This window comes from Oncorhynchus gorbuscha, linkage group LG01 (assembly GCF_021184085.1).
Source record: "Oncorhynchus gorbuscha isolate QuinsamMale2020 ecotype Even-year linkage group LG01, OgorEven_v1.0, whole genome shotgun sequence".
In the NCBI taxonomy this organism is placed as follows: Eukaryota; Metazoa; Chordata; class Actinopteri; order Salmoniformes; family Salmonidae; genus Oncorhynchus; species Oncorhynchus gorbuscha.
This window is the reverse complement of record NC_060173.1, coordinates 32,504,691-32,519,760: the sequence shown is the minus strand read 5'-3', so window position 1 is coordinate 32,519,760 and position 15,070 is coordinate 32,504,691. Positions and strand designations below refer to the sequence as shown.

The window sequence follows — 15,070 nt, the reverse complement described above, 5'->3', positions numbered from 1 at the left end:
CTGCATGAGGAAATTCCAATGAACCTCGTGAGTCCCTAAAATGAGCAGAATTCATGGTTCCTTCTATTAAGGCAAGTCATCCAGGTTCTGAGGCAGCAAAGCATCCCCAAGCCATCACACTACCACCACCATGCTTGACCATTGGTATGAGGTTCTTACTGTGGAATGCAGTGTTTGGTTGTCACCAGACATAATGAGACCCATTTCATCCAAAAAGTTCACTTAAGTTTCACACAAAGTACCTGGAAGCACCTGGATGATCATCAAGACTCTTGGAAGAATGTTCTATTGACAGATGGACTTGCATTAATAGAAGGGATCATGAAATTGTGCTCTGTATCAGATAATTCAACAGGAGAATGTCAGGCCTTCTGTCTGTGAGCTGAAGCAGATCATTAATAGAAGGGATCATGAAATTGTGCTCTGTATCAGAGAATTCAACAGGAGAATTTTCAGGCCTTCTGTCTGTGAGCTGAAGCAGATCATTAATAGAAGGGATCATGAAATTGTGCTCTGTATCAGAGAATTCAACAAGAGAATGTCAGGCCTTCTGTCTGTGAGCTGAAGCAGATCATTAATAGAAGGGAACATGAAATTGTGCTCTGTATCAGATAATTCAACAGGAGAATGTCAGGCCTTCTGTCTGTGAGCTGAAGCAGATCATTAATAGAAGGGATCAGGAAATTGTGCTCTGTATCAGAGAATTCAACAGGAGAATGTCAGGCCTTCTGTCTGTGAGCTGAAGCAGATCATTAATAGAAGGGATCATGAAATTGTGCTCTGTATCAGAGAATTCAACAGGAGAATGTCAGGCCTTCTGTCTGTGAGCTGAAGCAGATCATTAATAGAAGGGATCATGAAATTGTGCTCTGTATCAGAGAATTCAACAGGAGAATGTCAGGCCTTCTGTCTGTGAGCTGAAGCAGATCATTAATAGAAGGGATCATGAAATTGTGCTCTGTATCAGAGAATTCAACAGGAGAATGTCATGCCTTCTGTCTGTGAGCTGAAGCAGATCATTAATAGAAGGGATCATGAAATTGTGCTCTGTATCAGAGAATTCAACAGGAGAATGTCAGGCCTTCTGTCTGTGAGCTGAAGCAGATCATGCAGTGGGACAATGATCCAAAACACAAAATCAAGTCTACATGAAAATTGCTACAATGCAAGTTTTGGAATGGCCTACTAAAAGTCCAGACCTAATCTCATTTGAGATGTTGTGGCAGGATGTAGAGACGCCATTAGCAGAGTGCATGCAGGAGCGTGTGACAGACAGAGAGGAGCAGGCAATGGATTTACTAATTATTTCTGGGCCTTAAATTTGGCAGAAGCAATCGGGCCTGGGTAGGGTAGGGCCTGAAAGTCGCAGACATGGGTAGGGCTTGGACTTGAGATTATAATTCATGCCTGTGCAGGGATCTATAGCTAATATTTCTCTGTCAAATCACAGTTATGACAAGATAGCAAGAACCAAGGTCTGGAATGTGTTTCATAAGACACTCGTTCTACAACACCTTGCTTTTAAAGTAGCTTGCACCTTCGCTAGTTTCAAAGTTTCATCAAGTCATGTAAAGACATGTCACCATTGAAACAATATCAACTACAAGTTGAATGCCTGTGGTCTTCAGTCAGCTCAGCTGTCCTACAACAAAATATTTTATAACTGGCTAGTTTTGTCTGGCCTCATCTCTCCTTATGTCCAGTGTTAGATCTTTCCCGGGGGACACATCTCAGAACCATAAGATGCCTTCAGGTGTAGGCTACCTGTGGACATTGCACAAGCATCTTGTGCTCCAGCTTGAGTGTAGATACATTTATCAATGTGTGTGTTCGTGTTACAAAGATAAGAAAGAATATTCTGAAAATATCTTGACATGTTTATTTTATGCCTATACTTACCTAGCAAATAAAAATAAGTTGTGTGTAGAGTATAACTTCAGCTGTCTAACCAGAATGAGAATGGCTATTTATCTATTTGCCAAATCTAAGGCTCTGTCTTCAAGTATCCAGTGCAGGGTTGTCCAACATTTTCTAGCATTAGGGCTACTTTAAAAATAGCTAAATTTTTTAAATAGCTTTCAAATTGGCACATTATTCTCCTCTCTTCCCTGGCTACTTGGTGTATCAAGAGATGTACAGTACCAGTAAGCATTTTGAAGACACCTACTCATTCAAGGGCTTCATTTTTACTATTTTCTACAATTCTTCAAATAGCCACCCTTTGTCTTGATGACAGCTTTGCAAACTCTTGGCATTCTCTCATCCAGCTTCATGAGGTAGTCACCTGGAATGCGTTTCAATTAACGGGTCAAATCAAATTTTATTGGTCACATACACATGGTTAGCAGATGTTAATGCGAGTGTAGCAAAATGCTTGTGCTTCTAGTTCCAACCGTGCAGTAAATATCTGACAAGTAATCTTAACAATTTCACAACAACTACCTTATACACACAAGTGTGAAGGAATGAATAAGAGTATGTACATATTAATATATGGATGAGTGATGGCCGTGCGGCATAGACAAGATGCAGTAGATGGTATAGAGTACAGTATATACATATGAGATGAGTAATGTAGGGTATGTAAACATTATATAAAGTGGCATTGTTTAAAGTGATTAGTGATACATTTATTACATCCAAATTTTAATTATTAAAGTGGCTAGAGATTTGAGTCAGTATGTTGGCAGCAGCCACATCACAATGTTAGTGATGGCTGTTTAACAGTCGGAATTCCTTGAGATAGAAGCTGTTTTTCAGTCTCTCGGTCCCAGCTTTGATGCCTTTTATCTTCTATTGTAATTCACAGCCGATATAGAGACTACCTAACAGCATGGTGGTTTTCTGGGACTACCTTGCCAAACGTCAGTCATCATGCCTCCTGTATGGTGTCCTGTATAAGACAGGAGTTCCCAAACATGCTTGAAGAATACACAGGGTAACCCTCCCCCTATTGATATTACCAATTGATTAAAAATATTAACAGGCGATAAAAAGTAATACATTGTATAATCTTGTCTAATTTGAATGCTGAGTGCAAGATATCTCCCAATTCAGACATCAGTATCAGCCTGTCTTTCAGTCAGCCAAAATGCTGAAGAGTTGATGAGTGGCACATGTATTGAAAGCAAGATATTACTCAACACTTGTGATGTACTGTCTTATTATTAATCAACATTTGTTCCTTCTAAGGTGTTTACCTATTGGCATGGCAGTGTAGATCAGCTCCAGGCCCCTATCGTTACAAATACTGGTCATGAAGGAGCCTGACTTTGGCTCCTATATCCGACCCAGCTCCTATAGCCATTTTTTAAAATAATTTCAACGTTTAAAGGATAAGAAAAAATAATGAAATTACGTGAATTCACAATTCAGATATGCAGTTCAATCTACCGTAGTCCTGGCTACCTACCAGATGGCACTCACCTTACTGCTGCTGTCCTCTGCCCATTCAGCAACAATGGTAGTTAATGTATGTTTAGGTTTTCTGCTGTGTGCCTCTCCTGCATGTTCTGAGTTGTCAGTACATGGGACTTCATGTCCCCCTTCTCATTAATGTGATGGCTCATTGCAGTGATGTATGACAGCGTGTCCATAGACGTCCACCAATCTGTTGTTAACACCTCATATGATCTTTAAGAGTTTGCGCTTTGTACTTGCAGAGCAATCGCTGTACAATTTCTCCATCTGTGCCGTCACAGTTTTTCGACATGGCATCTTGTAGATATGCCATTAAGACACTGAAGCTGACATCCTCTACCATATATTTGTAATCAGTACCATCCTTAATTTATGATTGCCTTAGAAAATACACTATAAAATGTTATGAGAACATGCATGTTGTTTTGTGTTAGCAGACAAAGCCCCCGAATGCTAACTAGTTAGCTACCTAACTTGCTTATCTGGGTTAGTTATCACTAATCTTTGTCTGAGTAGAAATTAGCTAACATTAGCTAACCAGTTCGAGTTGAAACATTTTTGAAATGCATTGGAAGTTTGCACCAACTTTATGGAAGCTCATTTTCACTCCTATTTGCCGAGCTAAATGTGCGTGCGTTGCACCCATATGCAACATTGCCAATATCCACATAGAAGCTGGGGCCGGACCACAACGTGTTGTCTCTGGGCAATTGGGCATCATTGGCAGAAGTGGGCACATAAGTCATTTATACGCAACCCTTAAGTAAGTCATGGTGAACTCACTTACAAAACTATGTTTTGGACGAGAATGACTTTATGACCAAAATGATTATATTTACGCTTTATAGTCAATTTTGACACTAGAATAAATGTTTCTGACTCATCTTGATGCCACATAGGCCATTTTTTTTAAAGGAGACGTTGGTTTTTAGGGTCAGTTGCTCTTTAATAGGCTCTTTTTAAAAATAATTTTGGAATGGAAAACATGTATTTTATGAAGTTGAACATGTGCTCTTTGTGACAGAAAGTTAGAATTAGGCAAAATCAAAAGGTTTTATTGACAACAATATTCAAAAGGCACCCAGTTGGTTGAACAACTCATGTTGCAAAGGCTTTTGTTAGTTCTGAACCCTGGGCCCTGACCCCAGATGCTCACACTCAGCAAGGGTGTGGAAGTAGAGGTATTTTGGGTTTGTTTCTGGGAAAACTCAGGGGATCCCTGGCATAGCTGGATGTGGTGTGGACTACAGGCCTATGCCTGGCCATGACAGAGGGTGTGTTACATCACTCAATAAATCTCCTGTCAGTATGTGACGTTCCCATGCAATACTATTAATTTACATTACTAGTCTCTGGAACCAGCACTAATCCCCTTGAGAAAGAGTGTTTTGTGTGTGTGTGTGTGTGTGTGTGTGTGTGTGTGTGTGTGTGTGTGTGTGTGTGTGTGTGTGTGTGTGTGTGTGTGTGTGTGCGTGCGTGCGTGCGTGCGTGCGTGCGTGCGTGCGTGCGTGCGTGCGTGCGTGCGTGCGTGCGTGCGTGCGTGCGTGCGTGTGTGTGGTATCACCATTGACTTTCTTGAACATGCAATATATATGGATTAAATGTAATATTTTTCTCACCCATTTACACGCAATACCTCATAATTACTAAGTGAAATCAATGTATTTTAGAAATGTTTGCAAATTCATTGAAAAACAATACAGAAATATCTAATTTACATAAGTATTCACACCCCTGAGTCAATACATGTTAGAATCATCTTTGTCAGCTATTGCAGCTGTAAGTCTTTCTGGGTAAGTCTCTAAGAGCTTTGCACACCTGGATTGTACAATATTTGTCCATTATTCTTTTAAAAATTCTTAATTGGTTGTTGATCATAGCTGGAGAACCATTTTCAAGTCTTGCCATAGATTTTCAAATAGATTTAAGTAAAAACTGTAACTCGGCCACTCAAGAACATTCACTGTCTTCTTGGTAAGCAACTCCAGTGTTGATTTGAACTTGTGTTTTAGGTTATTTCCCTGCTAAAAGGTGAGTTCATCATCCAGTGTCTGGTGGAAAGCAATCTGAACCAGGGTTTCCTGGTTGCTTGTGCTTAGCTCCATTCTGTTTTTTTTTATCTTGAAAAACTCCCCAGTCCTTATGATTACAAGCATACCCATAACATGATGCAGCCACCACTATGCTTGAAAATATGAAGAGTGGTACTCAGTAATGTGTTGTATTGAATTTGCCCCAAACATAACACTATGTATTCAGAATAGAGGTCGACCGACTATGATTTTTCAACGCCGATACCTACACCGATTATTGGAGGACCAATAATAGCTGATACTGATTAATCAGCCGATTTTTATATATATATATTTGTAATAATGACAATTACAACAATACTGGATGAACAATGAACACTTTTATTTTAACTTAATATATTACATAAATAAAATCTATTCAGTCTCAAATAAATAATGAAACATGTTCAATTTGGTCTAAATAAGCGTTTAAGTTCCTTGCTCAGAACACGAGAACATATGAAAGCTGATGGTTCAATATTTCCATTTCTTCAATATTCCCAGTTAAAAAGTTTTAGGTTGTAGTTATTATAGGAATTATGACTTGTCAACTATTTCTCTCTATACCATTTTTATTTCATATACCTTTGACTATTGGATGTTGCCAGTCTAATGTTGGGAGTTGATAGGCTTAAAGTCATAAACAGAGCTTTGCTTCAAGCATTGCTAAGAGCTGCTGGCAAACGCAGTAAAGTGCTGTTTGAATGAATGCTTACGAGCCTGTTGCTGCCTACCACCACTCAGTCAGACTGTTCTATTAAATATCAAATCATAGACTTAATTATAATATAATAAACACAGAAATACGAGCCTTTGGTCATTAATATGGTCAAATCCAGAAACTATAATTTCGAAAACACAATGTTTATTCTTTCAGTGAAATACGGAACCGTTCCGTATTTTATCAAACGGGTGGCAACCCTAAGTCTAAATATTGCTGTTACATTGTACACCTTTCATTGTTATGTCATAATTATGTAAAATTTTGTCAATTAGTTCACAGTTTGCAATGAGCCAGGCGGCCCAAACTGCTGCATATACCCTGACTCTGCTTGCACGGAACGCAAGAGAAGTGGCACAATTTCCCTAGTTAATATTGCCTGCTAACATTAATTTATTTTAACTAAATATGCAGGTTTAAAAATATGTACTTCTGTGTATTGATTTTAAGAAAGGCATTGATTTTTATGGTTAGGTACATTTGTGCAAAGATTGTGCTTTTTCGGCCATGCGCTTTTTTAAAATCATCACCCGTTTGGCGAAGTTGATGTAGGCTGTGATTCAATGATAAATTATCAGGCACGGCGTTGATTATATGCAACGCAGGACAAGCTAGTTAATCTAGTAATATCATCAACCATGTATAGTTAACTAGTGATTCTGTGAAGATTGATTGTTTTTTATAAGATATGTTTAATGCTAGCCGGCAACTTACCTTGGCTCCTTGCTGCACTTGCGTAACAGTTGGTCAGCCTGCCACGCAGTCTCCTCACGGATTGCAATGTAATCGGCCATAATTGGCATCCAAAAATGCCAATTACCGATTATTCTGAAAAGTTGAAATCAGCCCTAATTAATCGGGAATGCCATGCCGATTAATCGGTCGACCTCTAATTCAGAACAAAAAGTTCATTGCTTTGCATACTTTTTGGATTTTACTTTAGTGCCTTGATGCAAACATGATGATTGTTTTAGAATATTTTTATTCTGTACCAGCTTCATTCTTTTTACTCTGTCAATTAGGTTAGTATTGTGGAGTAACTACATCCATCCTCAGTTTTGTCCTATCCCAGCCATTAAACTCTGTAATTGTTTTGTCACTATTGGCCTCATGGTGAAATCCCTGAGCGGTGTCCTTCCTCTCCGGCAACTGAGTTAGGAAGGATGCCTGTATCTTTGTAGCGACTGGGTATATTGACACACCATCCAAAGTGTAATTAATAACTTCATGATGCTCAAAGGGATATTCAATGTCTGCTTCTTTTTACCCATCTACCAATAGGTGCACTTCTTTGAGAGGCACTGGAAAACCTCCCTGGTCTTTGTGGTTGAATCTGTGTTTGAAATTCACTGCTAAACTGAGTGACCTTGTAGATAATTGTACTGTACTGTATGTGTGGGATACAGAGATGAGGTAGTCATTCAAAAATCATGTTAAACACTATTATTGCACGCAGAGTGAATCCATGCAACTTATTATGTGACTTGTTAAGCACATTTTTACTACTGAACTTGTTTAGTCTGGCCATAACAAAGAGGTTGAGTACTTATTATTTCAGCTTTTAATGTTTCATTAATTTGTATGAAAAATAAAATAATAATAATTACACTTTGACATTTTGGAGTATTATGTGTAGTCCAGTGACAAAACATCTCAATTGAATCCATTTTAAATTCAGGCTGTAACACAACACTATGTGGAGAAAGTCAAGGGGTGTGAAGACTTTTTGAAGACACTTTTTGAAGACACTCTGCACATCTTTGAATATGTGCACTAATGTGAACATTTCAACATGTTTTTCTATGTATCCTATAAGTCGTGTGTGTGCGCAGTGTGCAGTCCACGTGGGTTATCTGTGCATGCGTATGGAATATCCCCATATCTCACACACATGTAGGGCTGGAACAATTACCGTATAACTGTGTAAACGATGGATATTGATGAAGACCGTCATGAAAATAAAATAACCGTCATAACTGTTAAAAAATATATATACAGTATACAAAACATTAAGAACACCTGCTCTTTCCATGACATGGACTGACCATGTGAATCCAGGTGAAAACTATGATCCCTTATTGATGTCACTTGTTAAGTCCACTTCAATCAGTGTAGATGAAGGGGAGGAGACAGGTTAAAGAAGGATATTTAACCCTTGAGACAATTGAGACATGGATTGCGTAGAAAATAAAAGTATGAAAAAGTATTCTCTCACTACTGTAAATCGCTCTGGATTAGAGTGTCTGCTAAATGAGTAAAAGGTAAATGTGTATGTGTGCCATTCAGAGGGTGAATAGGGACAAAATATTGATGTGCCTTTGAACAGAGTATGGTAGGAGGTGCCAGGCGCAATAACCACTACATTTTTTCAAACAAACAAACAAATATTTATTTATTTATTTTGCTATTCGAACTGTTATTACGGTGGCCACGGTCATTTGGCTGACCAATGACTGTCTCACAAATGGCATGAACATCACAGCCCTACCCACATGGTGATTGAAAGTGAGAGTTGGTGAATAAAGGATGCATTTTGCTCCAGCATCTCCTGCTCTACCCGAGTGTCACATCCCCACACCGTGTCACATCCCCACACCGTCTCTGCAGAGGTACATTCGCAGTGCTGTTCTCCTGTCTGCTCTACCCGAGTGTCACATCCCCACACCGTGTCACATCCCCACACCGTCTCTGCAGAGGTACAGTCGCAGTGCTCTTCTCCTGTCTGCTCTACCCAAGTGTCACATCCCCACACCATATCACATCCCCACACCGTCTCTGCAGAGGTACATTCGTAGTGCTGTTCTCCTGTCTGCTCTACCCGAGTGTCACATCCCCACACCGTGTCACATCCCCACACCGTCTCTGCAGAGGTACAGTCGCAGTGCTGTTCTCCTGTCTGCTCTACCCGAGTGCCACATCCCCACACCGTGTCACATCCCCACACCGTCTCTGCAGAGGTACGGTCGCAGTGCTGTTCTCCTGTCTGCTCTACCCGAGTGTCACATCCCCACACCGTGTCACATCCCCACACCGTCTCTGCAGAGGTACAGTCGCAGTGCTTTTCTCCTGTCTGCTCTACCCGAGTGTCACATCCCCACACCGTCTCTGCAGAGGTACAGTCGCAGTGCTCTTCTCCTGTCTGCTCTACCCGAGTGTCACATCCCCACACCGTCCCTGCAGAGGTACAGTCGCAGTGCTGTTCTCCTGTCTGCTCTACCCGAGTGTCACATCCCCACACCGTGTCACATCCCCACACCGTCTCTGCAGAGGTACAGTCGCAGTGCTGTTCTCCTGTCTGCTCTACCCGAGTGTCACATCCCCACACCGTGTCACATCCCCACACCGTCTCTGCAGAGGTACAGTCGCAGTGCTGTTCTCCTGTCTGCTCTACCCGAGTGTCACATCCCCACACCGTGTCACATCCCCACACCGTCTCTGCAGAGGTACATTCGCAGTGCTGTTCTCCTGTCTGCTCTACCCGAGTGTCACATCCCCACACCGTGTCACATACCCACACCGTCTCTGCAGAGGTACAGTCGCAGTGCTTTTCTCCTGTCTGCTCTACCCGAGTGCCACATCCCCACACCGTGTCACATTCCCACACCGTCTCTGCAGAGGTACGGTCCCAGTGCTGTTCTCCTGTCTGCTCTACCCGAGTGTCACATCCCCACACCGTCTCTGCAGAGGTACAGTCGCAGTGCTGTTCTCTTGTCTGCTCTACCCGAGTGTCACATCCCCACACCGTCTCTGCAGAGGTACATTCGCAGTGCTGTTCTCCTGTCTGCTCTACCCGAGTGTCACATCCCCACACTGTGTCACATCCCCACACCGTCTCTGCAGAGGTACAGTCGCAGTGCTGTTCTCCTGTCTGCTCTACCCGAGTGCCACATCCCCACACCGTGTCACATCCCCACACCGTCTCTGCAGAGGTACGGTCGCAGTGCTGTTCTCCTGTCTGCTCTACCCGAGTGTCACATCCCCACACCGTGTCACATCCCCACACCGTCTCTGCAGAGGTACATTCGCAGTGCTGTTCTCCTGTCTGCTCTACCCGAGTGTCACATCCCCACACCGTGTCACATACCCACACCGTCTCTGCAGAGGTACAGTCGCAGTGCTTTTCTCCTGTCTGCTCTACCCGAGTGCCACATCCCCACACCGTGTCACATTCCCACACCGTCTCTGCAGAGGTACGGTCGCAGTGCTGTTCTCCTGTCTGCTCTACCCGAGTGTCACATCCCCACACCGTGTCACATCCCCACACCGTCTCTGCAGAGGTACAGTCGCAGTGCTGTTCTCTTGTCTGCTCTACCCGAGTGTCACATCCCCACACCGTCTCTGCAGAGGTACATTCGCAGTGCTGTTCTCCTGTCTGCTCTACCCGAGTGTCACATCCCCACACTGTGTCACATCCCCACACCGTCTCTGCAGAGGTACAGTCGCAGTGCTGTTCTCCTGTCTGCTCTACCCGAGTGCCACATCCCCACACCGTGTCACATCCCCACACCGTCTCTGCAGAGGTACGGTCGCAGTGCTGTTCTCCTGTCTGCTCTACCCGAGTGTCACATCCCCACACCGTGTCACATCCCCACACCGTCTCTGCAGAGGTACGGTCGCAGTGCTGTTCTCCTGTCTGCTCTACCCGAGTGTCACATCCCCACACCGTCTCTGCAGAGGTACATTCGCAGTGCTGTTCTCCTGTCTGCTCTACCCGAGTGTCACATCCCCACACCGTGTCACATCCCCACACCGTCTCTGCAGAGGTACAGTCGCAGTGCTGTTCTCCTGTCTGCTCTACCCGAGTGTCACATCCCCACACCGTGTCACATCCCCACACCGTCTCTGCAGAGGTACAGCCGCAGTGCTGTTCTCCTGTCTGCTCTACCCGAGTGTCACATCCCCACACCGTGTCACATCCCCACACCGTCTCTGCAGAGGTACAGTCGCAGTGCTTTTCTCCTGTCTGCTCTACCCGAGTGTCACATCCCCACACCGTGTCACATCCCCACACCGTCTCTGCAGAGTTACAGTCGCAGTGCTGTTCTCCTGTCTGCTCTACCAGTTCACTGCAAATGTTTTTTCCTCAACCGGCCCAAATTAAATGGTGTAAAAAGATCATGCTGCTGTGGAGAGAGATTTAATGTAAATAGCAATAAGATGTGATTTGTTTCGTGGAAAGGTAAGCAATTTTTATATGCTACCTGACAACCGCTTGTTACGCTTCAGACTAACGGTGTTATGGAGGTTTTCTTTGCTCGACGCTTAGGAATTCTAAAAGCAGATTAGTTTATGTGGTGTAATTTGAACTGATGTAGAATATATTAAACACTGGTAGAATACATTAAACTACAGTAGGGTGGTGTTAGGGTTCACTATGACTTCTAGTGTTTGTAACTGCGTAATGCACTGCACTGACTGTACCAGTGTACATTGTCCATCATTGTTATCCACACATGGCTTCAGGAGTTAAATTAAGATAGGTGGTACCATTCCACTGCAATACACTTCACAGTTCCCCTGAGTGTGGTGTAACATTAACACATGTTGCTGCTTTTGTACCGCTGATGAACGCAGTTGACAAACCTGTGTTATGAAGGGTGAATGATTTCTCTTCCATTGTATTTGGAACCCCTATTGGAATAGAGCCAGGCGTTGGCTTGGAATGACGCTAACATGGTCTATACTAAGCACTAACCACCTGTGTGTTGTCCCCTCCATGACAGAAGTAATAACTGTGTCTGAACTGACCGCTAACCACTGTGTGTTGTTCTCTGTGTTGACAGAAGGAATGGCTGTGTCTGAACTGCCAGACCCAGAGGGCTCTCTCTGGACAACTGGGAGACATGGGAAAGATGGCCCAGTCCCAACCCATCAAGACCCAGGCCCAGCCCACACCACTCCCTGTAGTCGCACCCACCAAGACAGAGCCCCAGCCTCCAGCAGCAGTAAGCAGCAAGGCCCAGCCTTTCTCTAAAACACAGCCCCCATCCCAGGCTGTGCCTCTCACCTCAGTGCCCACTCCGCCTACACCAATACCTGGCCTTGCACAAATGGAACCAAAGATGGAAGTCCCCAAGGCTGAATCTCCCATGACTGTCGCCAAGGCTGAGGCTCCTGAGACGGAAGTCCGTAAGGCGGAGACAGAGGCACCAAAAATGGAGCCTTCTGTGGCAGAGTTTCCTAATGCTTTGCTGCCTAAACCTGTACCACCTAAATCTGAACCACCCAAAACGGATGCTCCAGCAGTAGCTGCTTCAGTTGCCTCTGTCCTAGTGACTGAGGCCATGACTCCTCCTGCTCCTCTATCCACCACAGTGGCTACTGCTGTTGCTGTCACTCCAGCCACTGTGGAGGAGAAGCCAGAGGCTGAGACTCAACCAACAGAGCTACCTAAACTAGCAGAGGAGAAGGTTGAGAAGCAACCAAAACAACAGGAACCACTTTATGTTGCTCCACAACCAGTCCAAACTGATACTATCAAGGAAGTGGCCACTCCATTGGTTGAAAAGGTGGATGATGTCCTTCCTGAACCTCAGCAGATACTCACTGAGAAGGAGACGGTGAAGGTAACTTTTTGTTTAATTTATTGTTGTTATTATAATTCCTATTCAAGATTGTGATCCCATACATCTATAGATCTCTGCCATAGTTATTAACCGTTCACACACATATAATTGCTCCAGCCATAAACAGTGCATTCGGAAAGTTTCAGACCTCCCCTTTTCCACATTTTGTTATGTTACAGCCTTTTCTAAAATGTATTAATTGCAATATATTCCTTATCAATCTACACACAATACCTCATAATGACAAAGCGAAAAATAGGTTTTTAGAAATGTTGAGAAATGTATAAAAATACTGAAATACCTTATTTACATAACTATTCAGACCCTTTGCTATGAGACTCGAAATTAAGCTCAGGTGCATCCTGTTTCCATTGATCATCCTTGAGTTGTTACTACAACTTGATTGGAATCCACCTGTGGTAAATTCATTTGATTGGACATGATTTGGAAAGGCACACACCTGTCAAAATATGTTCACACAGTTGACAGTGCATGTCAGAGCAAAAACTAAGTCACAAGGTTGAAGGAATGGTCCGTAGAGCTCTGACACAGGATTATGTCGAGGCACAGATCTGTGGAAGGGTACCAAAAGTTCTGCAGCATTGATGGTTCCCAAGAACACCGTGGCCTCCATCATTCTTAAATGGAAGAAGTTTGGAACCACCAAGACTCTTCCTTCGGCTGGCCGCCCGGAGCAATCGGGGGAGAAGAGCCTTTGTCAGGGAGGTGACCAAGAATCCGATGGTCACTCTGACAGAGCACCAGAGTTCCTCTGTGGGACAACTACCTCTTCAGCACTCCTCCAATCAGGCCTTTATGGTAGAGAGGCCAGACGGAAGCCACTCCTCAGTTAAAAGCACATGACAGCCTGCTTGGAGTTTGCCGAATGGCAAGATTGAACTCTTTAGTCTGAATGCCAAATGTAACGTCTGGAGGAAACCTGGCACCATCCCTACGGTGAAGGATGGCAGTAGCAGCATCATGCTGCAGGGAGGTTTTTCATCAGCAGGGACTGGGAGACTAGTCAGGATGAATGGCGCAAAGTACAGAGAGTTCCTTGATGAAAACCGGCTCCAGAACGCTCAGGACCTCAGACTGGAGCAAATGTTCACATTTTCAACAGGACAACAACCCTAGTACACAGCCAAGACAACGCAGGAATGGCTTCGGGACAAGTCTCTGAATGTCCTTGAGTAGCCCATCCAGAGCCTGGACTTGAACCCGATCAAACATCTCTGGAGAGACCTGAAAATAACTGTGCAGCGGCGCCCCTCATCCAACCTGGCAGATCTTGAGATGATCTGCAGAGAAGAATGGGAGAAACTCCCCAAATGCAGGTGTGCCAAGGTTGTATGGTCATATCAAAAAATGTGCTTCAACAAAGTACCGAGTAAAGCGTCTGAATACTTATGTAAATGTGATTTTTCGGTTTATTAAATGTTTTTTTTGCTGTGAAATTATGGGGTATTGTGTGGAGATTGATGAGGGAAAACAACTATTTCATCAGGTTTAAAATAAGGCTGTAACATAACAAAATGTGGAAGAAGTCAAGGGTGTGAATACTTTCCCAATGCACCGTATAAGACATACACTACCGGTCAAAAGTTTTAGAACACCTACTCATTCAAGGGTTTTTCAGAAGATATCCCTATTTGGTAAAATACCAAGTCCATATGGCAAGAACAGCTCAAGTAAGCAAAGAGAAACAATAGTCCATCATTACTTTAAGACATGAAGGTCAGTCGATGTGGAAACATTTCAAGAACTTCGAAAGTTTCTTCAAGTGCAGTTGCAAAAACCATCACGCGCTATGATGAAACTGGCTCTCATGATGACCGCCACAGGAATGGAAGAGTGGTCTGCAGATGATAAGTTCATTAGAGTTACCAGCCTCAGAAGTTGAAGCCCAAATAAATGCTTCACAAAGTTCAGGTAACAGACACATCTCAAAATCAACAGTTCAGAGGAGACTGTGTGAATCAGGCGTTCGTGTTTGAATTGCTGCAAAGAAAACACTACTAACGGACACCAATAAGAAGAGACTTGCTTGGTCCAATGGGCAGTGGACATTAGACCAGTGGAAATGTGTCCTTTGGTCTGAAGAGTCCAAATTGGAGATTTTTGGTTCCAACCGGCGTGTCTTTGCGAAACATGGTGAGGGTGAACGGATGATCTCCGCATGTGATTTCCCATCGTAAAGTATGGAGGAGGAGAGGTTATGATGTGGGGGTGCTTTGCTGGTGACAGTGTCTGTGATTTATTTAGAATTCAAGGTACGCCTAACCAGCATG

The 15,070-nt window shown here is 43.4% G+C and overlaps 1 protein-coding gene across 4 annotated transcripts in view; it reads left to right on the top strand.

Annotated features, from left to right (window-relative positions):
* LOC124036186 (protein piccolo-like) overlaps positions 1-15,070 on the top strand; it is a 102,734-nt gene that overhangs the window by 28,151 nt on the left and 59,513 nt on the right. For all 4 annotated transcript variants that reach the window (XM_046350458.1, XM_046350449.1, XM_046350439.1 and 1 more), the window contains exon 3: positions 11,997-12,779. In XM_046350458.1, the coding sequence (XP_046206414.1) occupies positions 11,997-12,779 (783 nt within the window). The remainder of the gene's footprint in view (positions 1-11,996; positions 12,780-15,070) is intronic.